This window comes from Natator depressus, chromosome 6 (genome assembly GCF_965152275.1).
Source record: "Natator depressus isolate rNatDep1 chromosome 6, rNatDep2.hap1, whole genome shotgun sequence".
Taxonomy (NCBI): Eukaryota; Metazoa; Chordata; order Testudines; family Cheloniidae; genus Natator; species Natator depressus.
In genome coordinates, this window is record NC_134239.1 from 20,069,233 (window position 1) to 20,096,990 (window position 27,758).

The following is a 27,758-nucleotide window of genomic DNA, read 5'->3' on the forward strand; positions in this document are numbered from 1 at the left end:
GCTAACAGGCAAACGCTCCTGGACATGTCATTGGCCGAAGCAGCGGGTCCCTCTGGCACCGTTGGTACCAAGAAACTGAAAGCTCCCAGGCAGCCAAGATCGGTCACAGTCACCAAGGGGAAAATGAAACCCCATGCTGCGGTACCACTGGTACTGAGCATCTCAGTGCCCCTGCTACTAATGCTGCCACCATCTCACTGTCCAGTAACACAGCATTTTCAACAAGCTGTCTTCAGCATACGGTACCATTTCCTATTACACCAACGGTACAGATACCGGGCATATCGCATCAATTCCTCTGCCACAAAGACCTCTCTGTCTTGTCAGTACTGGAGTCTCCCATCCTCGGCACCGATGGTACCTTGGTACCCTCAGTACTTAGTCAACCCAGCTCTCCATCTCTTTCCGCTGCACAGTTCTCAAGTGAAGATGGAGATGAGGATGCTGGGGGCACTCCACAACATTCCTCCCCTGTGGCTGCTCCCATCACACACTCCCCTCTGTACAAGGGCTACCCTACAAACCTTCCGAACCAACTGTGATACGGGCAACCTTGGATGCCCACTATGCCCTTCCAACCACAATGGTCATTTTGGAACCCATGGCAACATACACCCTGTTGTTGTTGTGGGTATCTGTCAGTCTTCCCACAGCTGACACACATCAAGCACCTTTACCAATACCACAGGGACCGCCCGGCACCTCTGAACAGGGGGTTGAAGAGGAGGAGGAATTCTCTGACCAAGACGATCCACCTGAAGTCCACTTCTCCTCATTCTCACCGGACAACACAATTATGCCTCCACTTCCCACCACAGATGATAATTCCAAACAATTTCAAGTCCTCTACAAGAGAGTTGCCACTTCACTGGACATCTCACTCTGGAAGAGGTCCAGCAATCTCAACACAAGTTAGTAGTTATATTACACGCATTGACCTCATCTAAAATTGCCCTTCCCCTGAATTATGCAATTATGGACCCTGTGAAGTTGCTCTGGCAAATCCCTGCAACGATTCCACCTATCTGTAAGATGTCTGATAAAAATTACTACATGCAAAGGGCACTGAATTCCTCTTTTTGTATCCAACGCCAAATTCATTGGTGATTGATGCAGTCAATGAACGGGGTAGACAACATAACTACAGAAACACCCCGTATGACACAGACTGGAAATGGCTCAAGCTTTTCGGCCACAAAGCATATTCAGCTGTGACCTTACAGTTAAGAATTGCTGACTATGAAGCCTTACTGGCAAAGTATGACCAAAATAGCTATGCAAGTCTCTCTGAATTTACTGACTTTATTCCAGATGACAAAAAAGAACAGTACAAATTGATCATCACAGAGGGTCAACTCATAACCAGAACAGCATTACAAGCTGCCAGTGACAGACCCAGACCAGTGGGGTACAGGAGTCTGATAGAAGGCAAATATACTGGCTCATTGGATGAATAGTTTTCTGCTCCCTGAGTGACCAGAGCAGGGGCTGCCCTAGAGCAATCAGGAACCTGCTTGAACCAATTAAGACAGGCAAGCTAATTAAGACACCTGGAACCAATTAAGAACTTATTAGAATCAATTATGGCAGGCAGGCTAATCAGGACACCTGGTTTAAAAAGGACCTCCCATCAGTTAGTGGTGGAGTGCGCAAGGAGCAGGGAGTGAGAAGGTGTGCTGCTGGAGGGCTGAAGAATACAAGCATGATCAGGCTTCAGGAGGAAGATCCTGCTGTGAGGATAAAGAAGGTGCTGGGGGTAGACCATGGGGAAGTAGCCCAGGGAATTGTAGCTGTCACGCAGCTGATACAGGGGACATTGTAGACACCTGCTATCCACAGGGCCCTGGGCTGGAACCCGGAGTAGAGGGTGGGCCCGGGTTCCCCTCAATCCCCTAACTCCTGATCGGACACAGGAGGAGTTGATCTGGTCTATGAGAAACACCAGAATGGAAGATTTAATTTGGAAAAGCGATCTGACCTGTCCCTGACCCACTAGGTGGGACACAGAGACTGCAGGGATTGTTCTCCGTTTCTCCCATGCTGGCCAGTGATGAGGTTAGCTGAGTGAATGACAGGTTTGAGCCTCTAGCTGAAGTGGCCAAACTGAGGGCTGCCGTGAACCTCTGAGGTGAGCAAATCCACCAAAAAGCGCAGGACCCACCAAGGCAGAGGAGGAACTTTGTCACACTGCCCTTCATTCAGCAGTGAGATTCATAGCAACCATGATTGTTATGAGAAGAACCTCCTGGCTCCATCTATCTGGATTCCCAAAGCCAGTACGGTCAACCATAGAGGACTTATCATTTGAGGGATCCAAACTTTTTGCGGACAAAACAATGAGTTTTTACACACTCTTATGGGCTCGAGGGTGACATTGCGATCTCTGGGCATCCACACACCTAAGATCAAAATATGACAGGGCTGTTATCAAGCCCCTCAAAGATTCTGACCCCCTCCGTACGCACTACACAATAGATACTACGACCATCAGGGTCAGAAACAGAAAACCTCGAGGAGACAACAATCTGCTCCCTCGAATACTACCTCTTAGCCATTAACTTCCAGACAACAAATTTGAAACCCTGGTTGAGGGCCCCAGAATCCCTTCTCTTTCAATGCAGGAACCATCTACAACTTGCAAGACATTTGGAGATCGCCTGATTTCCATTTTACCTTATCTGGCAGAGTATTACAACAGACAGATGGGTATTAAAAATTATCAAAACTGGTTACTCCATCCCCCTTTCCTCCAAACCCCCTACTCACCCCCCTTTCCCGTCCCTCTTCGGGGACCCCTCTCATAAACATCTACTGTGAGAAGAGGTAACCCACCTCATATCTCTGGGAGCAGAAGAACCCGTACCATCCGAGTATAGAGGGAAAGGGTTCTATTCCTACTAGTTTCTCACGCAGAATAAAACAGGAGGTTGGAGACGTACCTTGACCTACGGCGACTCAATAAATATGTGAAAAAACAGTGATTCAAAATGGTCACACTAGGCACCATAAACCCAGCATTAGGAAGGGGGGTCTGGTTCTCAGCCCTCAACCTCCAGGATGCATATTTTCATATACCCATTCATCCCTCACATCGAAATTTTCTGCGATTTGCAGTAGTACAGGGCCATTTCCAGTACAAAATTCTACGGTTTCGGCCTTTCCACTGCGCCTTGGGAATTCTCAAAGGTATTAGCCGTAGTAGCTGCCTATCTACGCATGGAGGGAATCATGATATTTCCTTACTTGGATGACTGTCTGCTGAAAGGACCAACACTACAGGCAGCCATGGAGTCCACCAAACACGCAAGAACTCTGTTTACCAGGTTAGGCCTTCAGATAAACATACAAAAATGTACTCTAACACCAGTTCAACACCTGAAATATATTGGAGCAGACCTCAACTTCCTTGAGGCAACTGCCTCCCTATCAACAAAATGATTTCTGACTCTAACCAACTTGATCTCCACAGTGCGAAACAGCCCACAAGAGTCTGCCAGAACTTACCTATAAATTCTAGGCCACATGGCCGCAACGACGTTCGTTGTCCGAAACGCAAGACCACATATGCGGTGTCTACAAGCTAGTCTCCAGACAAATTATGTCCCACACAGGCACAGTATAAACAAGCGCCTCACCATTCCAGATACAATCAAAGACTACTTTTTATGGTGGACCAATCCAGACAACATCGAGGGTGGGAGGGGTGCCCTTCCTACAGAATCCACCGTTGCTCACTATCACCACGGATGCATACCTTTTAGGGTGGGGAGCACATCTGCAACCACACTCTATACAGGGCTGATGGTCCATAGTGGAGTCCCATTTTCATATAAACCTGCTAGAACTGTGAGTGGTTTGGAACACTTGCTCCCACTTCTTATAGCTAATCAGAGACCAGACGGTGCAGATTCTCATGGACAATATGGCTTGTAGACAAGAAGGAGCGCAATCGCACTCCTTCTGCGTGGAAGCCATGCGACTTTGGCAGTGGTGTATCAAGCACAATGTCCATGTCACAGCATCATACCAACCTGGCAGTTAGAATACCCTGAGCAGGAAGTTTTATCATGATCACGAGTGGGAACTGAACATGTGAAATGTCTAATCCTAGACATTTTTCCAACATGGGGGTTCCCAACAATAGATATTTTTGCAACTGCACAAAACACCAAATGCCCCCAGTTCTGCTCCAGAGCAGGACTCGATCCACACTTTCTGGGCAATGCCTTCCTCATCAGGTGGAATGCTCCCCTCTCACCCCCCTTTTGGCCTGCATGCTTCACAAGATCAAACAAGACAGATCCAGAGTGATCCTAATAGTCCCCACATGGTTGTGACAAACATGGTACCCTTATCTTCTGCACATGGCCATCTGTCCACCATGCATACTCTCGCTTCTACCTCGCTGCTATCGCAGGACGCAGGTCACGTTATCCATCCAGATCCCTGGAGACTTCATCTCAAACCTTGGCTACTGCATGGCTTAAACAGCCATAGGGCAACTATCCAACTCACATACATACATAAGTGGAGGCGATTCGACTCATGGTGCCAATGCAAACAGACTGCACCTCTGTCAGCCCCCTTACCTCTCATTCTAGACTATTTGCTGGAACTCAAACAGACGGGCCTCTCCATAAGTTTGATAGGTGTACATCTGTCAGCCATCACAGCGTTCCGTCATAAAGTAGATGGATTCTGTACATTTACGCATCCACTCCCTGAACACTTTTTTTAAGGGCCTCTCCAATTCCTACCTGGAAGTTCGGAACCTCACGCCACTATGGGACCTCAACTTAGTCCTCCATGCCCTCACCAGTCCCCCTTTTGAGACCATGGCTATAAGCTCCCTGCTACACCTTTCCATGAAGGTTGCATTTCTAGTGGCCATTACATCCGCCAGGAGGGTTGGAGAACTGGCAGCTATCATGACCGACCCACCTTTCACTATCTTTTTCAAAGATAAAGTATCCCTTAGACCGCATCCCAAGTTCCTACCTAAAGTTGTCTCATCCTTTCACCTCAACCAACCAATACACTGACTGACATTTTTTCCTAAACCACATGTGGACAAGCGACAGTCCAGATTACACTCCCTGGATATCCTCAGGGCTATAGCCTTCTTCATTGATAGAACAAAATCTTTTCATAAGTCTCCAAAACTGTTTGTTCAATCACTGAATGATCAAAAGGTAATGCCATTTCCAAACAATGTCTATCCAACTGGATATTTAACTGCATAAAAGTGTGTTACCTCCAGCATGAATGACAACCCCCTGTGGGGGATCCGCATGCATTCTACCAGAGGCCTCTCAGGCAGCCTTCATAGTGTTTCTTAATAATGTTCCCATCACAGAAATCTAGGGCCAGAACCTGGGCTTCGCCACACAGATTTACCCAGCATTGCGCTTTGCAACAACATGCATCTTCTGATACTATGTTTGAGCACACTGTACTTTCATCTGCTACAACTTCAACTACAAAGCACGCTCCTTCCACTGGAGGGCACTGCTCTGAAGTCATCTAAAGTGGAGCACGCACAGGAGCATCACTCAAAGAAGAGAACGTTACTCACCTTGTGCAGTAATGGAGGTTCTTCGAGATGCGTGTCCCTGTGAATACTCCACTACTCTCCCTCCTTCCCTCTGCTTCGGAGTTTTATTACTAGACTCTGCAATAGAGAAGGAACTGAGGGGGGGTTGGTTTCACAGTGCCAGAACCTCCCTTTATTGCACAAGGTGAGCAATGTTCTCTTTTAATCAGTTGTGGCAACCTCAATCCCAGAAATCTGTTTTCCTCCTTATTCAGGTGCAGTCCATCCCATGAGAACAGTTGACTATCTGTGAATGCCTCCCAGTGGTTGAACATCACAAAGCCCTTTTTATAGCACCATTGTCTGAGTCATCCATTGATCATTATAACTAGGTCCCTACCAAATTCATGGCCCATTTTGGACAATTTCATGGTCATATGATTTTAAAATTGTAAATTTCATGATTTCAGCTCATGCTCAAATAAATTGGTTAGTCTCTAAGGTGCCACAAGTACTCCTTTTCTTTTTGAAATTTCATGGTGTTGTAATTGTAGGGGTCCTGACCCAAAAAGGAGTTGTGTGGGAGTCGCAAGGTTATTGTAAGGGGGAAGGGTTGCGGTTCTGCTACCCTTACTTCTGTGCAGCTGCTGCTGGTGGTGCTGCCTTCAGAGCTGGACAGTTGGAGAGCGGCGGCTGCTGGCTGGGAGCCCAGCTCTGAAGGCAGAGCTGTCACTACCAGCAGCGCAGAAGTAAGGGTGGCATGATGTGGTATTTCCACCCTTACTTCTGCGCTGCTGCTGGCAAGGCACTACCTTCAGAGTTGGGTATCTGGCCAACAGCCACTGCTTTCTCACTGCCAAGCTCTGAAGGCAGCACAGAAGTAAGGGTGGCAATACCATGACACCCCCCTAAAATAACCTTTTGATCCCCCTGCAATGCCGTTTTGAGTCAGGACTCCCAATTTGAGAAACACTGGTCTCCCCTGTGAAATCTGTATAGTATAGGGTAAAAGCATACAAAAGACCAGATTTCACAGCCCGTGACGCTTTTTTCATGGCTGTGAATTTTGTAGGGTCCTAATTATAATCGTGTCACGCTTTCACTGTCCTTTTCTAGGGATGGGTAGGATTCCACTGCAGATCACCTGAGCATCCATATCTTTAAGTATTTTCCCCACCCTGGTGAAGTCTTCCTTGATTCATTTCACTGAGAATCTATCAGTATAATTTGTTCCCACATGAGGGACAATCAGTGGATTCTTTCCTGCTCCCATTAGGAGCCTCTTCAGCCTCATGTCTGCATTCCATATGTGACAGGGTCAGGCCAGATGGCTACAGGAGAGTGATAGAAGGCAGATATATTAGCCCCAGATTAAGCAGATCCATTTTCCCTGAGTAAGATAATGGGCTGTTCCAGAACAATCAGGAAGTTGCTGGAACCAATTAAGGCAGGCTAATTAGGACACCTGGAGCCAATTAAGAAGCTACCAGAATCAGTTAGGACAGGCAGGCTATTCAGGGCACCTGGTTTTTAAAAGGACGTCACTTCAGTTAGTGAGGTGTGTGCGAGGAGCTGGGAACAAGAGGCGCAGAAGAAGTTGAGAGTGAGTAGGCATACTGCTGGAGGACTGAGAAGTACAAGCGTTATCAGACATCAGGAGGAAGGTCTGGTGGTGAGGACAAAGAAGGTGTTGGGTGGAGGCCATGGGGAAGTAGCCCTGGGAGTTGTAGCTGGAACCCGGAGCAGAGGATGGGCCCAGGTTCCCCCCCATACCCCAACTCCCTAGTTGATATAAGAGGTGTTGATCTGGACTGTGGGTCCCACCAGAGGGGAAGGTCTCTGGCCTGCCCCCCGACCCATTAGGTGGGCCAGCAGAGACTGCAGGGATTGTTCTCCTTTTCCCCATGCTGGCCAGTGATGAGGTTAGCCAAGTGAACGGCAGGTTTGTGCCACTAACAAGAGGAGCCAAACTGAGGACTGCCGTAAAACTCTGAGGCGAGCAAATCCACCACAAAGCGCAGAACCCACCAAGGCAGAGGAGGAACTTTGTCAGACATATTTTAGCTCCCAATAGACAGCATACCCTTCTGTTCTCCAGATCCACTCCGGTGGCAGGCCTGTCTGTTCTTAGGAGGGAGTTCCCAGTCATGTAAATTTGCCTCTTCCTGGTGTTGGTGCAATTCTTCGGCCTTCCTCCTGTTCTTTCTGGCTGTAAGTCTTCTTGTCTTCATTTCTTACTTGTAATCTTTTGCAAGTCGTCCTCTATTTTCCCGGGGCTCCAAACTCTGGCTATCTACACTTATTCTACCCTTCTTCTTGTAGGACTGGTCACATGCATGACATGTACTGAATGCTGCTAATGAAAACTTTCTGAACTTCTGTGCTGGGGCACATGGACACCATCAGTGGAATTCACATGTGCAGAACATTTCAAAGAACCACAGTTACTATCCGGCAGTAATCGTTCTATACTTACCTGTAACGAATTCTTGGAGATGAGCCTCTGCATAGTCACACTTTGTGCTCTATGCCCCCTTCCTTGGAGTTTCAGGTTAGGAATTCCCAAATTATTGGAAGGAACTGAAGGGCAGTTGAGGCCATCCTCATTGTTCATACCTTCAGAACCCTCCAGGATGGGAGGGGGAAGAGGGTGAATAGCCCCAACCGACACTGCTTTCCAGAAGGTGCTGGAAGCTTGTGATGCCGGCAACTTGATCCCACAAATGTGAATATGCAGAGGCTAATCTTGAAGAACTCTGGTTATAGGCAAGTAACCTCCATTTATGTAGCCACCTTCCTACTTATCTTCCAAGTTATTGATTCTATGCAGATACTCTGGAAATATATTTTCTGCATCAGCATATGTGCCTGTTGATTATACAAACTCAGATTACCTCAAGTTATTTCTAATTTTCATAGCTTGGTATTTGACTTTAAGAACGTGAATCTGTGGAAATCCAGAGAAATGCCACTTATGGGTAAGTAACTTAGGTCTTGTCCACATGCAGAAGTTGCACCAGTTTAACTTAAATTGGTTTTAAACTGATTTAGTTAAACTATTGCAAATCCCTTTGCAGACACTCTCATTTCATTGTAAGAGTGGCTTATTCTGATTTAACTTAAACCTGTTCCAAATCAACTTAAACTAAATTGAAATAAATTTTGTTTAAGTTGAAAAAAGTGTGTCCACACAGCCTTTTGTGCAGCAGGTTTACTTAAAGTGGATTAAAATTACACCTTAGGTTGAATTGGTGCAATTTTCATGTAGCTAACCCCCTAATTTTCATTAGTGTAGTAGAAGAGTTTCACATAATAGTTTGTTCTATTTTCTGTTTTTAAGGTCTTTCAAAAATCGTCATTAATCTAATTAAAGGAGAGTCTTTATTCAATGATGCTACCACTGCAATTGTGTTTGAACTTTACAGGGATCTTATATCTGACCAACATGCTGAATTTGGTAAGGCAATATTTTCCATAATATTTATTCTCTTTTGATCCTGTTATTCTGAGACCTGTGAGATCCTAGTTATGCAACAAAACTCTGATTTCTCTGGTAAACACACACAAAATTCTCTGACAAATTGACACTTTTGAGACAGGATAAAATATATTTAAAATAAATAAAATATATTTAAAACATTCAGAAGTAAAGATGCATAACAGTACTGAATGATACTCATTTTTATAATGTTAAACAGTTCAGTAAAACTATCTGGGTTAAAATAAACCCCTTGTTTTTCATATTTCCTGTTGCCTCAGAAATTTCAAATTTGGACATTTTAGAATTGACGCTGTATAAATTGATTTATAGCAGTTGGGGAGCCAGAGGGTGTGGCCATTGGGCTGAGCATGTGTGTTGCAAGAATCAGATTTTTGTCAGTGGATTGTGAGTGGGGCTTATTTGGAAGACACATTTACATGTCCAACTTTAAGCTCATTGGGAGTTTCAAAGATCCAGTTGGGCGCTCTCTGTTGGCCACCCTCCAGACTGCTGTGAGGAGATCCAAGCCTCTGGATCCTTGGGTGTTTTAAGACTCCAAAGTTTGCATAGAGTCCAGGCACTGCTCTAATCTGGGGTCCCCTAGCCACATCCTCAAGGTGCAAATTCTGTCTAATTCTCCTTTCTGAGAACTGTAATCCGCTGTCCAGCTGCCTCCCTCCCCCCTGGCACATAGGATTAACCCTTCAGACTCCCTCATACTTAAATATATCCTCTTCCAGAACTCTACCTCAAGCTGTAAGCTTTAGTTTAACTCTTTCTGGAGGCTCATAGTAATTGCAAAACATATAACACACATGGATAAACTTTCCACAGAGTCTAACACATTTGCTTATTTCCTTAATCATATAAAGCACAAGAGAGAACAAATTATTTAGAAAAGAATAAACATTCCAACTGCAATACACCCTTCCTAGCTCACCCTTCCCATGGAAGTCCTTAGGGGTGACCATATGTGTCCAGCAAAGCAGACAGGGTTCGCTGCTTCACCCAGGCTTCTTCACTCTGGGGTGCTTCTCCTTCATGAAGTTCTCTTCCCCCAGCTCCTATGACTATGCTCTTTTCTTCCATGTGCTTCCTCTTCCTGTGTTGCTTTCCCTTGTTTGTATGCCCCACTTCCAACATCTGCTTCCTTTCTTGTGTCTTTTGGTAACTTTCTACTGCTCCAAACTTCCCCCCGCCTAGCCCCCCCCATCCCTGCAGAGGGGTTGGATAAAATTGGTTTTCTTAAGCTTGAGGTCACGTGTTATTTGAGTGTTTGCGCCTGAATAGGGTTGTTCAAAGTACCTTCCTGTTATCCTCAGTCTGAGGAAGACATGCTTTTCAGGCTGGTAAGACATGGTAGAAACAGAGAGAGAGAGAGAGGCATTCATGTTACAGTGATTTTATTATAAAATTTCATTTTGTCAACCAGAATTCATAATTTGGACAGACAAAGCTCCCAAATCATCATAGGGGACCCACCAGTGCTTCTGAATCTTAGGAGGTTTATAAGAGCCTGGCCACCACAGCTCTTACCCTATTGTGGCTGTTTAGAGGAGGGGACCAGACGAATTGATTTTTCATCATTTTTGTTATGGAGAGTGTATTTATCTTTTAAAGACTCTGAAGGATCTTGTGTTTCCAATCACCTCCCTGTTGGAGGTCATCAGGAGGACCTCAAATGGAATGTTTGGTCCCATTGTCAGTTTTATGTAACTTTTTTTAATTGACAACATTGACTATGCTTTATAGCATGTTTTTGGAGCTCCAATTTTCCCCAAGATTAATGGCACTCTTGTTTCTGAGCTTTGATGTTTTATGTATAGTTCACTGTAGTCACCATAGTCCTATACCTCATGACAGATTGTTTGGAGGGATTTTTAGAGATGAAGTAGAACTGTGGTCAGTGTTGAGCTTGGCGTTAAATTTTAAAACTTTCAACTGTGGGTAGGCTCTTACCTTTGCAGCCCATCCCCAGCAGTGACTCTTTCTGGAGGGCTGTTGTTCTGGATGACCCCGGAGTTAAACTCTGCAAGATTAAAATTATTATCTGATGTTGCGTGCAAAGATTTGATAGCCCAACCATGAAAGAGTAAACTCATTTTTTGATAAAGATGTCAGAACCCTCTGCTAGCTTGGCTAATCCACATATTTAAAAATACAATGGAAATTTGCTTACAAAAATTAATTAAGATTGCTGTTGTACTACAATACTTTCTTGTCCTCAAATATCTTTCCTGGTTTTCATAAGTCTGTGGGCTTTTTTTCTTGTCAAACTTATGTTCTTTTTGAAGATATGTGGAGAGAGCTTAGCTGAGCATTTCCTAGTTATTGAGTGTTTGAATTTGGTGTGTTGAAGTCTTGCATTCCAGAAGATATAGGGACAAGAAGTCACTCTTGTGCAACAGAAATTTTAACTCCACTTTAATGCATTTAAAAAAAGTGAATTACTAATTTATAATTCAATCGTATTTTCTCCTTTTACAGCTAAAGAGATTGTTATTAAACTAGTATTAAAATTTTTTGGAAGTACCATATTTGGATTTTTGAGTTCAAGAATAGTTATATATTGGCTGTCTCATGTCTTCAATGATGGATTAACTGAAGTAATTCTAAGCTTCTCAATGACATACCTGATTTTCTTCATTGGTAAGATAAGGAATAACTGTGCCCCTACTAATTCAACTAAACAAAACTGAACCTGATTTTCTGAGGGGTTTTTTTTGTTATGTGTATTCAAATATACATTTATTTACTAACAAAAATGTTACATTACAGTGATGTTAACCTAGCCATGTGTGACACATTTAACAGCATAAACAGAAATACGGTAAATTACATATTTAACATGTAAACCTAGGAATAAATAATCAAAAACATAAATGTTATGTGACCAGGTTAATGTTGTATTGAGAACCTTAAATTCTGCATTGTTACTTTGCATTTGACTGCTTTTATTTTAACTTTAATATTACACTAAAGAAGCATCTTAAAATTGTATATAATTTCTTATATCTGTCTGCCTGTAAATCCAGGTGCCTTAGTTACCATGAGTCCAATTTTGCAGGGTAGAGAGGAATTAAAACTAATAACTGGAAAAATGTAAACCGTTAAACAATTTTAAGCACTGCAGGTCAGTAAATGAAAGTTTTACTGTTCTCATACTAACATTAACAAGGCTATGTTGTACATAGTTTTTATTTTATTATATAAGTTTAACACGATTAGTTATATATTAAATTATATTCTTTTCAAAAGAAAAAAGATTACAAAATATTACGTATGGTGTTTGCAAAATGGCCACATAAAGTTTTCAGTGCAAATAGATGGCCTCACATGGACAGTCAGTATATTACATAACACTTTTTTTTGCTTATGTCACTTTTGGAGAGCTATAAGTAGACAATGAAACTGCAGAATTTAGATATGAGGCTCAATCTTTCTGTAGTCTTGGTGTGCTTCAAATCAGGTGGACAAGGTAGTGCATCCAGGCCTGGGTAGGAGTCTTTGTTCCATGTCAAACCTCTCAACTATGATGCACAGTGCTTTCAGAGGTAATTCACAGCTCCAGCCTCTGTCAAAGGGGTGCCATCATATTCAAAACATTTAAAAGGCCATACAACTTTATATAAATAGAACATAGAGGCTCGGGGTTCATGAGAATTTGTCCATTTATTCTCAGAGGCTAAAAGCCCACAAAAATATTTTTTTCAGGTGAATCATAATATGTATCAGTGATATGTATAATGCTCTGGGTCACTGACACTATAGACACTTGTGTTTGTGCTGATACAGCTTTTTTCAAGGCTGTTTTAACTTCTGATCTTGAGAAATTTTCTTGCCCTGTTGTTGTTGAGTGAATAGTGCATAGATCCCCTTAAGTCAGAGATTGATTTTACCCATTCAGAGAAGAGAGAGGTTTTCTTATCTATAAAGAGTCAATAAGATAATTATTCTGTTGTACTGTGGTGCACTGTTAGTGTGCTTATTTGTTGTTTGTCCTATTTCTGAAATATTTTTCACTGAGGCCAATCACTTTTTCTTTATATGTAGTTTCAACTTCAAGTTTTTATTCTGTTGTATTATCGTTGGTTAAGTGCTTCACTTAAGCAAAACTTGGGTGTGATTTTCTTACTCTTCTTTAACCATTTCTCACTCCAGCCAAGTGCCTCTTCCCTCTCAACTTACAAATATACTTTATTGTGAGTTAAATAGCATTCATGGGTGAGGCTGCTAGATCACCTGTATTGGTGGTCAGAACTTCTGCTCTTTCACTAGTCATTTCTGCTTGTTCAAGAGTGACTTAAGCAAAACTGTCTTCTGGTTAGAGACTGACATTGTCCATTACAGAAATACCATTTTCAGGTAAGAGAGAAATCTATTTAAATTTGAAAACTATGCACAGTACGTTTTTTACGTAGAAAGATATTCTTCTTCTTCGAATGATGTCTCTGTGGGTGCTCCATTTCAGGTGTCTGTGCACCCCTGTGCCGTTGATTGGAGAATTTCAGCAGCAGTGTCCATCGGGGTTGTGCATGTGCCGTGGTTGTCTTGCAGCGCCGTTGGCACCTCATCTATTGTATGTGCGACTCGACACCATCAGTTCCTTCTCAATTGCCCTAGCCTGAGACGGAGTTCCATAGCGGTGTTCCAACATCTGTGACAAACCTAGAAAAAGTAGTTAGAAATAGTTTTAAGTTTCATAGTATAGTTGTTAGTAATTTAGTTAGTCTTCATTAGTCTTAGTTACTTAATTTTTTTCTTCTTCTTGCCTCAGAGCAGGAAACATTCAACCCCATTCAACAATGCCTGGTTCTCCAGGTTTTAAAAGATGTGGCACCTGCTGAGATGCTATACCTGTCTGATGGTCATTCCCTCTGTGTCCACTGCGTTGGTGAGTCATAGGTCCCCCAGAAGTGCACTCGGTGCAGTACTTTGAAGGCCAGAGCTAGACAGGATCAAGACCTCCATCTGAAGCTCATTCTGATGGAGAAATCTTTCCGACCAGCCTCTGACCCAGGGCAAAAGACTCCCAGGTACATCACCCTCAGTGACGCACAAGGCTTATTCCTCAAAAAGATCGAGGAAAAGAGCTATGACCTCAGCGCAGAGACTAAAAAGAAATGGTCTCCTGCTAGGTCGCTGTCCTCAGTGCCAACCACTTTGCACGTAAGCACCTTTGAGGCACCAGGCACCTCTGGCACCATCCACACTGGAACTCCATTGGAAAGAGAAGGAGTCGAGGCGCACATCTAAACCTTCCTCCTACTCTACGGCACCAACAACACTGGTGAAATACACAGCTCTGAAACCCTCACCAATGGCTGTGCCACCACCACTAGTGCCGACGACTTCCTTGGCACCGACAGAGGGCAAAGACGGCATCGTCCGCACCGAGCATGTCAGGTCGCAAACCGTCGGCAGCGTCCATGGTACTGTCTAAAATACTGACATCGATAACAAAATCGAAGGCACCACATCAGTTTCTACACCAGAAAGACATCATGGTATCCTCAGTACCTCTCTCACTGCTCTTCGGCACCGATGGCTCCCCAGAGCATACAGCACTGGAGCAATCAGCCTCACCCACTGCCCCGCCATCCTCTAACAATGAGGATGACAAACAGGAAGAGGTTGCTTTCTCTTCGTGCCACTCTTCACCTATCGAAAACAGACCACCTTTGGGACCCATGAACTCAAGGGCCCAATATGGGCAAGAGGACAGCCATGGATGTGCCCACCCATGCCTTTTCTTATGCAGTGGCCACCCTGAGACCCATGGGCAGCATACAGGGCACATTACAACTGACATCCGACCCCACTTAGAGCTGAGATAAGATTGCCACCACCATGCTGCATACAGGAGACCTCTGATGTCCATGAAGAAATGGAGGATGAGAAGGAGGAGGTCACAGAGCAGGACATGATATCACCTGCGCATAACTCCTCATCACCGGATGAAACCATAATACTCCCACCACTGCCGATGATTTTAACCAGTTCCAAAAACTGTTTAAAAGGGTGGCACAGAGTCAGGAGATCCCACTCGAGGAAGTGTCTGACACACAGCACAAACTCCTCCAGATTCTCCAGACCTCTTTAAACCTCTAAAATTGTGCTACCAATAAATGACGCCCTGATGGAGTCAGGAAAGACTGTTTGGCAAACACCAGCTACTGTCCCACCAACACGTAAGAGGGTGGACAGGAAGTATTACATGCCTGCCAAGGGTATAGACTTCCTTTTTTTCTCACCCCTCCCCCAATTTCCTGGTAATGGAGGCCTCAAACCAACACGGCAAACAGCCACAGTATAGATCCACTCCGCAGATCAGGAGTGGAAGAGGCTCGACCTGTTTGGACAAAAGGTTTACTCTTCTGAGACCTTACAGTTCTGCGTGGCAAACTACAGCACGCTCCTGGCCAAATATGACTATGGCAACTATGGCAAACTGAATTATTTTATTAGTGACCTTCCAGAGGAGTGGTGGGAACAGTTCAAAGGTTTACTCCCCTAGGGACAACATGTCACCAGAACTACACTACAAATGTTCCTTGATGTGGCAGACACTGCTGCAAGAACAGCCATAGCCATTGTAATGTGCAGGGCATCCTGCCTGCAATCGTAAGTAAGGCTGCAAGTCTGTCACGGATTCTGTGTCTTTCCGTGACCTCTGTGATTTCTGCAGGGGCCAGCAGCAGTTTGGGTGTGTGTGGGGGGCTCAGGGCTAGGGGCAGGGAGTTGGTAGGTGCCGGCGGGGGGAGGCACTTACCTTGGGGTGGAGGCCTGCTTGGCTCCCACTGGCATGGCCTTGAAGCTCCTAGGTGGAGGAGGAGCCAGGGGGCTCCGCATGCTGCCCATGCCCATAGGCGCTGCCCATGCCCATAGGCCCTGCCCCCGCGGCTCTCATTGGCTGTGGTTCCTGGCCAATGGGACGTGCACAACAGGGCTTGTGGCAGGAGCAGCTCGCAGAGCCCCCTGGCCCCTCCGCCACGTAGGAGCTGCGGGGACATGTGGAGCTTAGTAGGGAGCCCCTGCCAGCCCCGCCAATCCTAACCCCCCCCCCCAGCACCACCGGGGGTCCCTGGCCATGCACTGTGGCCCACGCTCCCCAGCACCAGAGAGGGCCCCAGGCCACCTACCCCAGCACCCATGGTTCCCCTGGACCGCTCCTCCCAGAGCACCTGTGGACCCCCCACCCAAGTTTTAGTTAGGGGTATATAGTAAAAGTCATAGAGAGGTCACAGGCCATAAATTTTTGTTTACTGCCCATGACCTGTCCATGACTTACTAAAAATACCTGGGACTAAAACGTAGCCTTAACCATCAGGCATTCTGAAGGGCCTCCAATTAAAGGTGGAAGATCTTCCCTTTGACAGGGAAAAACTTTTCTCTGCCAAAACCGACAAGGTCCTCCACTCTATGAAAGACTCTTAGGTAACCCTCTGTACTCTTGGGATATGCACACCTGCAATGAAACGGAGACGATATCAACCATACCAACATGGCAGGGACACCTCACTCCCATATCAACAAAGACAATACATCTTCAGAGGCAAAGACAGAAGCCCCAGAGACGTAGAGCATCTCAGACCCAGCCCTCTACATCACAATCTGCATTAGCTAAGCAACAAATTTGAAAATTTGGTCGAGGGTCTGAATGACCTCCCTCACCTGACTGCTCAAATATTGATGACCAGCCAGGTCTTGGGTCGCCAATTTACGCGATTTTTACCATGTCTGGGCATCAATTAGTATGATCTCTAGGGCCCATTTGTCCACAGTATCAGGCTACTCCATCCCTTTCACCTCAATACCAACCTCTCAACCCCCCGCCCCCCCATCCCTCTTCAGGGAACCTTCTCACGAGCACCTTGTGCGACAAGAAGTAAACCATCTTCTACAGTTAGGTGCTATGGAGCAAGTTCCTCCACAACACAGGGGGAAAGGTTTCTATGCCCATTACTTCTTAACACAGAAGAAAAGGGGATTCTAAATCTCAGAGAGATCAGCAAGTTTGTACAAGCCCAAAGATTCAAGATGGTTACACTGGCCACGATAGTACCTGTGCTAGCAAAGGGGGACTGGTTTTCAGCCATTGACCTATAGGATGCTTACTTCCACATCACAATACATCCTGCTCACAGAAGATTCCTTTGTTTCACACTAGGAATGGATCACTGTCAATACAGAGTCCTACCATTTGGCCTTTCCACAGCACTGTGAGTGTAGTAGTGGTGGCACACTTACACAAACAGGATAATAATGTTTCCATACCTCAACAACTGACTACTAAGAGGCCTCACTCAATCAGAGCAATCAACATTACTCAAAAGACTATTGAGCTCTTTCAGAGCCTAGGATTACAGATAAAGTTAATAGAAATCAACCCTAGTCCCTATATAACAATTGGACTTCATCAGAGCACACCTTGACTCCACAGAGGCCAGAGTATCACTATTGATGAACAGATTCTTGACATTGACGAATCTTATTTTGGTAGCTATGGAGAGTCCATGCATATTGGCACATACTGTGATGGGGTTGGGCCAGATGGCTACAGGAGAGTGATAGAAGGCAGATATATTAGCCCCAGGTTAAGTAGGTCCCATTTCCCTGGGTAAGGTAACAGGGAAGGTTCCAGAACAATCAGGAACTTTCTGGAAACAATTAAGGCAGACAGGCTGATTAGAAGACCTGCAGCCAATCAAGAAGTTGCTAGAATCAATTAAGGCAGGCTAATCAGGGCACCTAGGTTTTAAAAAGGAGCTCACTTCAGTTTGTGGTGCGTGTGAGGAGCTGGGAGCAAGAGGTGCAAGAAACTGAGAGTGAGAAGGCGTACTGCTGGAAGACTGAGGAGTACAAGCATTATCAGACATCAGGAAGAAGGTCCTGTGGTGAGAATAAAGAAGGTGTTGGGAGGAGGCCCATGGGGAAGTAGCCCAGGGAGTTGTAGCTGTCACTCAGCTGTTACAGGAGCTACTGTAGACAGCTGCAATCCACAGGGCCCTGGGCTGGAACCCGGAGTAGAGGGTGGGCCCTGGTTCCCTCCATCCCCCCAACTCCCTACTTGATACCGGAGGAGTTGAACTGGCTGTGGGTTCCACCAGAGGGGAAGGTCTCTGACCTATTCCCCGATCCACTAGGTGGATCAGCAGAGACTGCGGGGATTGTTCTTCTTCCTTTCCCCATGCTGGCCAGTGATGAGGCTAACTGAGTGAACTGCAGATTTGAGCCACAAAAGTGGCCAAACTGAGGGCTGCCGTGTACCTCTGAGGCGAGAAAATCCGCCAATAAGCACAGGACCCACCAAGGCAGAGGAGGAACTTTGTCACAATACCTACCTACAGATACTAGGACGTATGGCAGCCACTACTTTTTTGGTAAAACATGAACAACTGCACATGCGCTGCCTACAAAGCTGGCTACATTCTATTTACATACCGAAGAAACACATCTTGAACAGCAGCCTGACAGTGCCCACAGAGATCAAAAAGTCTCTGTGGTGGATACATGCAGAGCATGTATCCACGGGGATCCCCTTCCACCAAGACCCGCCATCCATATTGATTACAACGGATGCCTCATTAATTAGCTGGGGTGCTCACCTGGAACACCATGCCATTTAGGGGAGATGATCTTTGGCGGAGACACAGTTACACATCAGCCTACTCAAACTATGTTTTGTTTGCAATGTGTGCCTCCACTTCCTCCCACTGATAAAGAACGAAACAGTAGGTGTGATGACTGATAACATCGTCTGCATGTTCTATATAAATTGACAGGGAGGATCCCAATCCCAGTTCCTATGCACTGAGGCCATGAGGCTGTGGAACTGGTGCATATGCCACAACATAAACATCTCAGCCTCCTGCCTTCCCAGCTATCAGAACATGACTGCGGATACACTGAGCAGACAGTTCTCCCACAATCACGAATGGGAACTAAACAACACAGTCCTACAGTCCATATTCCAACAATGGGGCTTCCCATCCATTGACCTGTTTCCTACAGCACAAAATTGAAAAAGCTCATACTTTTGCTCAAGAGCAGGCCTGGGACCCTGATCACTAGGGGATGCCTTCCTTTCCAAATGGGATGTAACACTCTATGTGTTTTTACCGATATTCCTGCTGTCGAGGGCAATGTTCCCTCTAATTTTTGACAGGCCATGTGCACAAGAAATTTCTTCTGTGCAAATTTTTGAAGCAGAGTTCAAATTTGTGGGCCATGAAGCAAATGCGCCCAAGCGAGTAAAATGCTTATACATTTAAAATGTTTTAATTTGCAATATGTGTCAATTTATATGGGTTTTTAGATAGAGACATCAAACGTAAAAAAAAGAAAAAGTTTTTTCTTTTTTAAATTTAAAATTTTCCTAAAATATACCAATAAATGATTATCAGCCAAGAATAAGATATGTAATTACAAATGCATTTTAATTTCCTTATTGGTCGAAATGTCAAAGACTGCTAAACTAACCTTATGGTTTTTCCCTGCGATCTTTTTCATTTGCCCATTCAATATAAACTCTGTCCAGATCCATCAGTCCTCCATCCAGCTGGTAACTCTTTATACACATCAGTATGTCCAAATGATCTACTTGTAAATGATTCCGTAGTTTGTTTTTTAGAGTGTTCATTAAGCTAAAGCCATGCTCACAGTCTGCACTTGATGCTAGGAATGTTCCTGCAATATCCATCAACTTTGCAAGATCCTGAAACTGTTCGTTCTGGTGCGCAAATGTCACCATATCCGGGAAACTTAAAACCAATTGGCTTTTGATTCTTTCGGCTACTGCAAACTTGAAGTCAACTTACTGGCTGACTATAACAATCTCTTCGGCAAGTCTTTGTATTTTGAACATAGGGATTTGACCTGATGAATTCCAAAATTGAAGTCACACTTAACTATTGCTGCACAATCAAGAGTGGACCACTCCTGGACTTCATCCTTTGGAAACCTGTTTGCAAAATGTGCACACAAGATGTTTATGAAAGTTATTATGGAACTGGTATCAATTTCATTATTTTCTTGAGAGCTCATATCTAAGAGAGCCTTAACTTTGTCACTCCATAAGACTGAATCTCCAAGGTACTGTCTTCTGATCTTGTTCAGTTTACCTAGGATAAGGTGAAATGCTTCAAGAGGTGTAAGGCCCCTTTTCTGGAGCAGCGTGGATAGTGAAGCCAGCTCCGACAAAACATGGTTCAAAACTTCTAATGTTATTTGGTATTCCATGGTATTCAGCTTTTTGTGGCAGTATTTAGAAATTGGATCAGTATCTTCGTCTTCCTCAAAATATTCCAGAAGAGGATTATAGTTGCAAATAATTGCTCAAAGTGCAAAGTGCCTAGATAACCAGCGCACTTCATTGAGTGGCCTGAAAGCCACTGCCTCGCATTCAGAAGCATCCACTATTTCCTGAAGTTTGCATTTTCTCCTGGATGACCGACAGAACACCGTGTAGACAGTTCTCATTAAGGTTTCGATATCTCTTATCAGCTTGACCTCTTTCCATGCATCGGAAATCCCCAAGTCTTCCCGGTGTGCAATGCAATGTTGCTGGACTAAGTGTGGAATATCACGTTTCAGCTGAGCTGCCACACCATTGAGTTTGCCCAACATCATGGAGGCACCATCAGATGTGAACATGACCGTTTTCATTAAATCAAGTTGGTGTTTTTTATAAAACTCTTTGATTGCAGACACGATTGAAACAGCATCACGTTCTTGCAATCATAATAGTCCAGCAAACGACGTTTTATATTCTGCAGAATTTATGGATCTATATTTAGAGTATCAAGTATCTGTTAATGGATATATCAGTGCTTTCGTCAACAGCTACAGTATGAAACATTGCCGATGCTATTTCATGCATGAGGTCATTTTGGACAATTCAGTTGATAATTTCAAGAAATTCAAAAACATAATTTTTACTTCTCCAGCTCGCTGGTTTGTGCACATACTTTTCTATACGGTCATTAATATCCTGAACAGAAAGCATTGAGCTGTTCATTTTAATAGCCAACGACACATTTTCGATAAGTACCTTGATTTCTTCTGGGTGTGAGCGCTTGTGTTCAAGATTAGTTTGCCTCCTCTGCTTTTCCGCTGGACTTTCAAGAATCATGCTAAGCAATCCGCTCCGTAAGGAAGGGTTTTTGTTTCTAAGTCGTGTGACACCATCTATATGAGACTTATTTGACAGATTTAAGAAATCTGACGCTTTAAGAAATCCAACTTCCATACATTGTTCCACATTCTTTCTGTTGAAAATTCTCCCGGAGCTCTGGCATCTCGACAATATACACAAGCCACTCGTCCTCATTATATGTGAATATTTCACAAAGTTTAACAGGCATTACATTATGTAACTTCAGTGTAACCGTCTTTATAGTCTCATCCAGCCATCCAGATTTAAATGAAGTCCCTGTTCTTTTATGCTTTAGACCTCTAGACAGTGACATTTTGGGATTGATTTTTTACCTGATTGGTTTATTTAAAATTAATACTTTTATTATATGGCTACTATTTCAATGTGCTTAACAGCGTGACTCGACAAAAGGGCAAACGGGAGATCATTCAGATCAAGATACTGGAAGTTTGTGCATAGCTCTGATCACGTCCGTGTATCTGCAGCAAAAAACCACGGGAAAATGGTAAAACATCACAAGTAAATATATGAAGTCCAATGCCTTTGAAAGATTTCAATCACGAAAACAACACTTACCTTTGTTCATTTCTGGGAAATCTTTGCAGTTCCTTAGCAACTACAGGCAAGCATTTTGACTTATTCGCACGTACTTGGGTTTGTACACAGCCAAATGATCAGACTACAAGGAGATGTGTGGGTCCCCTCCTCCCGACCGTCCCAACGTGATAAACGTTCCACGTTTGAAATGCTGGCGGGGAGGGATACGATTCATTGCCCTCCTTTCTTTTCCCCCCCCCTTGCCAGCTAGTAGAATCTGGCTGTGTTGGTAGATGGCGGGCGAACAATGTCAAAAGTCGCCCGTAAATAGGGTGACCAGATTGCAAGAGTGAAATATCAGGACACACTGGGTGAGTGTGGGGGCGGAAAAGAGAGCCACACAGCTCCCCTGGCCTGCACCCCCTGAACCCACTATGCACAGAGCCCCCCAGCATCCCCACACATTTGACACAAATGTACAGTGCTGTGCACACCACCACCCCTGCCCAGTGCCCACCTGCCCACAGCCCCACCACAGCTGTCCAGCACCCCACACAGAACCCCCCACTTGCTAGTTTCCCAATACACACAGATTTCTCCTCCCTCCCAGTGCCCTTCCCCACAGCCCCACCACCACAACTAAACAATGCCCCACACAGACCCCCAGTGCCCTGACACACACAGATCTCCCCCACTGCCTAGCACCCCAAAACACACAAACCTCGCCCACTGCCCAGCGCCTTCCACACCCTCACAGCCCAGCACCCCGGACACACCTCCCAGACACTCACTCCACCACACCCTGCCCCCTTCCCTGGCTGCACTCACCAGCCCTGCTGGGAGGTTTCTGGCTCCTAGGGTCAGAGTGGTGAGGTGGGGGGGGGTCTCCACTCTCCATGTAATGTGCCTGCCACAAGCGTGAGCTCCGTGGCTCCCATTGGCCAGGAAAAGTGCTAATGGGAGCTGCCGGAGCTGCGGAGTGGGGCTTGCAGGCGCCGGCAGCATGCAGAGACCCTAAGAGCCAGCAGATCCCTCTGGCTCTTAGGGTCGGATCTGGTCCGAGGGGGGCACCTGCAAGCCCCGCCCCCGCAGCTCTGATTGGGCAGGAGGGAGCCGCCCGCACTGCAGGCTCCTGCCGGCGGGTGGGGGCACTTCCGGGAGCTGCCCCAGGAAGCGTCACCACGCCAGCCCTGGGACTTTGGTGGTGATGGTGAACGGGTGCATGTGCTCATGGTGTTTCCCCGTGTGTGTGGGGTTTAGAATTTGTGTGCGTGCGCACAGCTTAGAGGGAACAGTGGTCGAGGGTAATACACAAGATATACCTCAACAAGTCCAGGGTCATACCGATAGTCCACACATGTCCCAGACAAACTTGATACTCTTACCTGATGCAGATGGCAATTGGTGCACCACAACATCTCCTACTCCAGAGGAGCCTTCTATCACAGGACAAGGGTTGGATTCTCCACCCGACTCTGGAGAGACTTCATCTGAAGGTGTGGCTCCTATATGGTTCCATCATGATGAATTAGCCTGTTCGGAACAGGTTAAACACATGTTACTAAACGGCAGGAGGCCAACCGCACATAAGACCTACCCTCAAAAATGGAGGAGGTTCCACTTATTGTGTCAAAACAAGTGCATTAATGCAGTTTCTGCACTCCTCTCGTTAGTGCTGGAGCTAAAAAACTCAGGACTATCCACAAGCTCCATTAAAGTACACCTTGCCGCCATTAACACATTCACCATAACATCGAGGGGGCATCACTATTTGCACATCCCATTACCAACTGCCTCCTTATAGGCATACAGAGGTATGCGATCCTATGCCAACATGGGACTTGAACTTGGTATTAAGATACCTCATTGGCCCTCCATTCAAATCACTATTTATGTGTTCCCTAATACATCTATCAATGAAAGTAGCGTTCTTGGTCACTATTACTTCTGCATAGCGAGTGAGCGAGATGCGGCCCTCATGGCCCATCCTCTGTATACCATATATTTTAAGGATAAGGTCACCCTGAGACCTCACCCAAAATTTGTACCCAAAATAGCATAGTCTTTTCACCTAAACCAACTGATTCATCTCCATACATTCTGCCCCAAGTCCTGTGGGAACACGCAAGACACTATTGTACATACTCTAGACATCAGACAAGCACTAGCATTCTACTTGGATAGAATCATAGAATATCAGGGTTGGAAGGGACCTCAGGAGGTCATCTAGTCCAACCCCCTGCTCAAAGCAGGACCAATCCCCAATTAAATCATCCCAGCCAGGGCTTTGTCAAGCCTGACCTTAAAAACTTCTAAGGAAGGAGATTCTATCACCTCCCTAGGTAACGCATTCCAGTGTTTCACCACCCTCCTAGTGAAAAAGTTTTTCCTAATATCCAACCTAAACCTCCCCCACTGCAACTTGAGACCATTACTCCTTGTCCTGTCCTCTTCTACCACTGAGAATAGTCTAGAACCATCCTCTTTGGAACCACCTCTCAGGTAGTTGAAAGCAGCTATCAAATCCCCCCTCATTCTTCTCTTCTGCAGACTAAACAATCCCAGTTCCCTCAGCCTCTCCTCATAAGTCATGTGTTCCAGACCCCTAATCATTTTTGTTGCCCTTCGCTGGACTCTCTCCAATTTATCCACATCCTTCTTGTAGTGTGGGGCCCAAAACTGGACACAGTACTCCAGATGAGGCCTCACCAATGTCGAATAGAGGGGAACGATCACGTCCCTCGATCTGCTTGCTATGCCCCTACTTATACATCCCAAAATGCCATTGGCCTTCTTGGCAACAAGGGCATACTGCTGACTCATATCCAGCTTCTCGTCCACTGTAACCCCTAGGTCCTTTTCCGCAGAACTGCTGCCTAGCCATTCGGTCCCTAGTCTGTAGCTGTGCATTGGGTTCTTCCGTCCTAAGTGCAGGACCCTGCACTTATCCTTATTGAACCTCATCAGGTTTCTTTTGGCCCAATCCTCCAATTTGTCTAGGTCCCTCTGTATCCTATCTCTGCCCTTCAACGTATCTACCACTCCTCCTAGTTTAGTATCATCCGCAAATTTGCTGAGAGTGCAATCCACACCATCCTCCAGATCATTTATGAAGATATTGAACAAAACCGGCCCCAGGACCGACCCCTGGGGCACTCCACTTGACACCGGCTGCCAACTAGACATTGATCACTACCCGTTGAGCCCGACAATCTAGCCAGCTTTCTATCCACCTTATAGTCCATTCATCCAGCCCATACTTCTTTAACTTGCTGACAAGAATACTGTGGGAGACCGTGTCAAAAGCTTTGCTAAAGTCAAGAAACAATACATCCACTGCTTTCCCTTCATCCACAGAACCAGTAATCTCATCATAGAAGGCGATTAGATTAGTCAGGCATGACCTTCCCGTGGTGAATCCATGCTGACTGTTCCTGATCACTTTCCTCTCGTGTAAGTGCTTCAGGATTGATTCCTTGAGGACCTGCTCCATGATTTTTCCGGGGACTGAGGTGAGGCTGACTGGCCTGTAGTTCCCAGGATCCTCCTTCTTCCCTTTTTTAAAGATTGGCACTACATTAGCCTTTTTCCAGTCATCTGGGACTTCCCCCGTTCGCCACGAGTTTTCAAAGATAATGGCCAATGGCTCTGCAATCACATCCGCCAATTCCTTTAGCACTCTCGGATGCAACTCGTCCGGCCCCATGGACTTGTGCACATCCAGCTTTTCTAAATAGTCCCTAAGCACCTCTTTCTCCACAGAGGGCTGGCCATCTACTCCCCATGTTGCGATGCCCAGCGCAGCAGTCTGGGAGCTGTCCTTGTTAGTGAAGACAGAGGCAAAAAAAGCATTGAGCACATTAGCTTTTTCCACATCCTCTGTCACTAGGTTGCCTCCCTCATTCAGTAAGGGGCCCACACTTTCCTTGGCTTTCTTCTTGTTGCCAACATACCTGAAGAAACCCTTATTGTTACTCTTGAGATCTCTTGACAGAGCTAAGCCTTTCTGGAAATCTCCAAAGTTCTTCATCTCCACAATGGAACACTGAAAAGGTTCCCCTGTATCCACACACAGACTGTCCAAATGGATCTCTAGCTGCATCCACCTGAGTTACCAACAGAAGAAAATACAATCCCCATCAGGGATCAGAACTCATTCTACAAGATCACTAGCGACTTCAGTTGCCTTTCTGAATAATGTTCCACTCAGGGACATATGTAGACCTGCTACCTGGGCCTCTAAACACATTCACAAAACATTACGCAGTCACTGAGGGCTCAGGATCGGATACACTGTTAGGTTTCACAGTGCTGTCCTTGATCACTCAAGCAACTCTGAAGCCCCTTCCATCCACAGTGGGGCACTGCTCTACAGTTACCTGAAGTGGAGCACTCATATGGATATCACTAGAAGAAGAGAAGGTTACTCACCTTGTGCAGTAACTGAGGTTTTTGAAGATGTGTCCCCCTGTGGGTACTCCACTACTCACCATCCTCCCCTGTACGTCGGAGTTTGCAATAGGGACTCTACGGTAGAGCAGGAACTGAGGGGGTTGGGTCACATCCATGACAGATGGGGCACCAACTGTGCCGTGAGACAACCACTGCGCATGTGCAACCCAGATGGACATTGCTGCTGAAATTCTCTGATCAATGGCACAGGAGCGCACCGATACATGAAGTGGAGCACCCACAGTGGGACACATCTCGAAGAACCTCAGTTACTGCGCAACGTGAGTAACCCTCTCTTCACTTGCATGTGTGTTGGAGTATTTATGCACTGCCATATTTTTCCACGGACTGGTACAGTCTGACTGATAGTCTGCCAGGGTAGTGTTAGGGCCCCATAACTGCCTGTGCTTCCTCCCCCTGCCACAGGTATTGCTTCACCAGCCTGCCTATTAGCCCTTCCAGGGACAGGGTTAGAGCACCATAATTATTGTATTACGGGAGTTGTGAGAAGGCTATTTTTTTTCTTTGAGTGATTGCTCATGTGTATTCCACAATAGGTGTGCGTGCTCACCACGTGCACTGGTGCCGGCAGTTTTTTCCCTAGCAGTACTAGTAGGGGAGATCCCCTAGTGACCCCTGGAGTGGTGCCTCCATGGCACGGTATAAGGGGTGCTGCGCGCTCCCCCCACCCTCAGTTCCTTCTTGCCGCTGGTGAGGGTGCTTCGGAACTGATCTACTCCAGCTTGTCTGCAGCTTTCCCCTAGAACTCTTGTTCGTTCATCATAGTAGTACCTGTAGTTGAAGTAGTTTTAGTTTAGTTTAGTTTAGTAGGCCCAGATCGGGGCGTGCCCTGTACCCCGGGCTTTAAGTCATGCAACACTTGTAGGCAGCCGATGCCAGTGTGTGATCCGCACTCGGACTGTTTACGCTGTCTGGGGGAAGCCCATCTCAGTGATCGCTGCAAGATTTGCAGGTCTTTCAAGCCTCGGACCAAGAGAGAAAGGGACATTTGGCTCTGGGCTATCCTGATGGAGTCAGTGTTGACCCCAACTCCAGTGCGCCGCTCAGAGTTGGCACCAGGTACTGTGGTGTTGGTGCGCGGCGACCCCTCGGTGCCATCTACCAGTTGGCACCACTCCCTGTTCTCGGAGCACACCAAGAAGACTAAGAAGAGGCCTTCTCCGCCGCGGCACCGGAGCAAGACTGGAGGAGAGGCTAGATCCATGTTGGGCAGTCCTCGGTCCCCGTCAGCCTCCAGGCCTCTGACTCAGGTCGAGCTGAGTAGCCCGGCCCATTTGGAGCAGGCTTCCCCGGATGTCTGGATGCCCTCCATGCCAGAGACCAGGCAAACGGCCCAGGACGTTATGTCCCTGCAGGTGCCAGGGGCACTGCTAATGTTGGCTCTCCGGTCCAGAGGCAAGCCACCGTTGGGAACTGTGCAGTCGCCCCCTGCTTGGTACCGTTCGCGGTCAAGGGAATGTTCCTGAGGCCGTTCACTGCTCAGCGTCCGCCCAGTGCGTAGTCGACGCCGGTCACCATCGACCCCTACCAGGTTGTCTGGCTGGGTTCTAACTGACAGGGGCTCTAGGCACCGCTCC

General features: G+C 45.9%; 1 protein-coding gene across 1 annotated transcript in view; it reads left to right on the plus strand.

Annotated features, from left to right (window-relative positions):
- The window catches only part of LOC141989734 (solute carrier family 9 member C1-like), a 293,130-nt gene that overhangs the window by 39,398 nt on the left and 225,974 nt on the right, over positions 1–27,758 (plus strand). The window contains exons 5-6 of the mRNA XM_074956659.1: positions 8,874–8,990; positions 11,502–11,663. Of these exons, the coding sequence (XP_074812760.1) occupies positions 8,874–8,990; positions 11,502–11,663 (279 nt within the window). The remainder of the gene's footprint in view (positions 1–8,873; positions 8,991–11,501; positions 11,664–27,758) is intronic.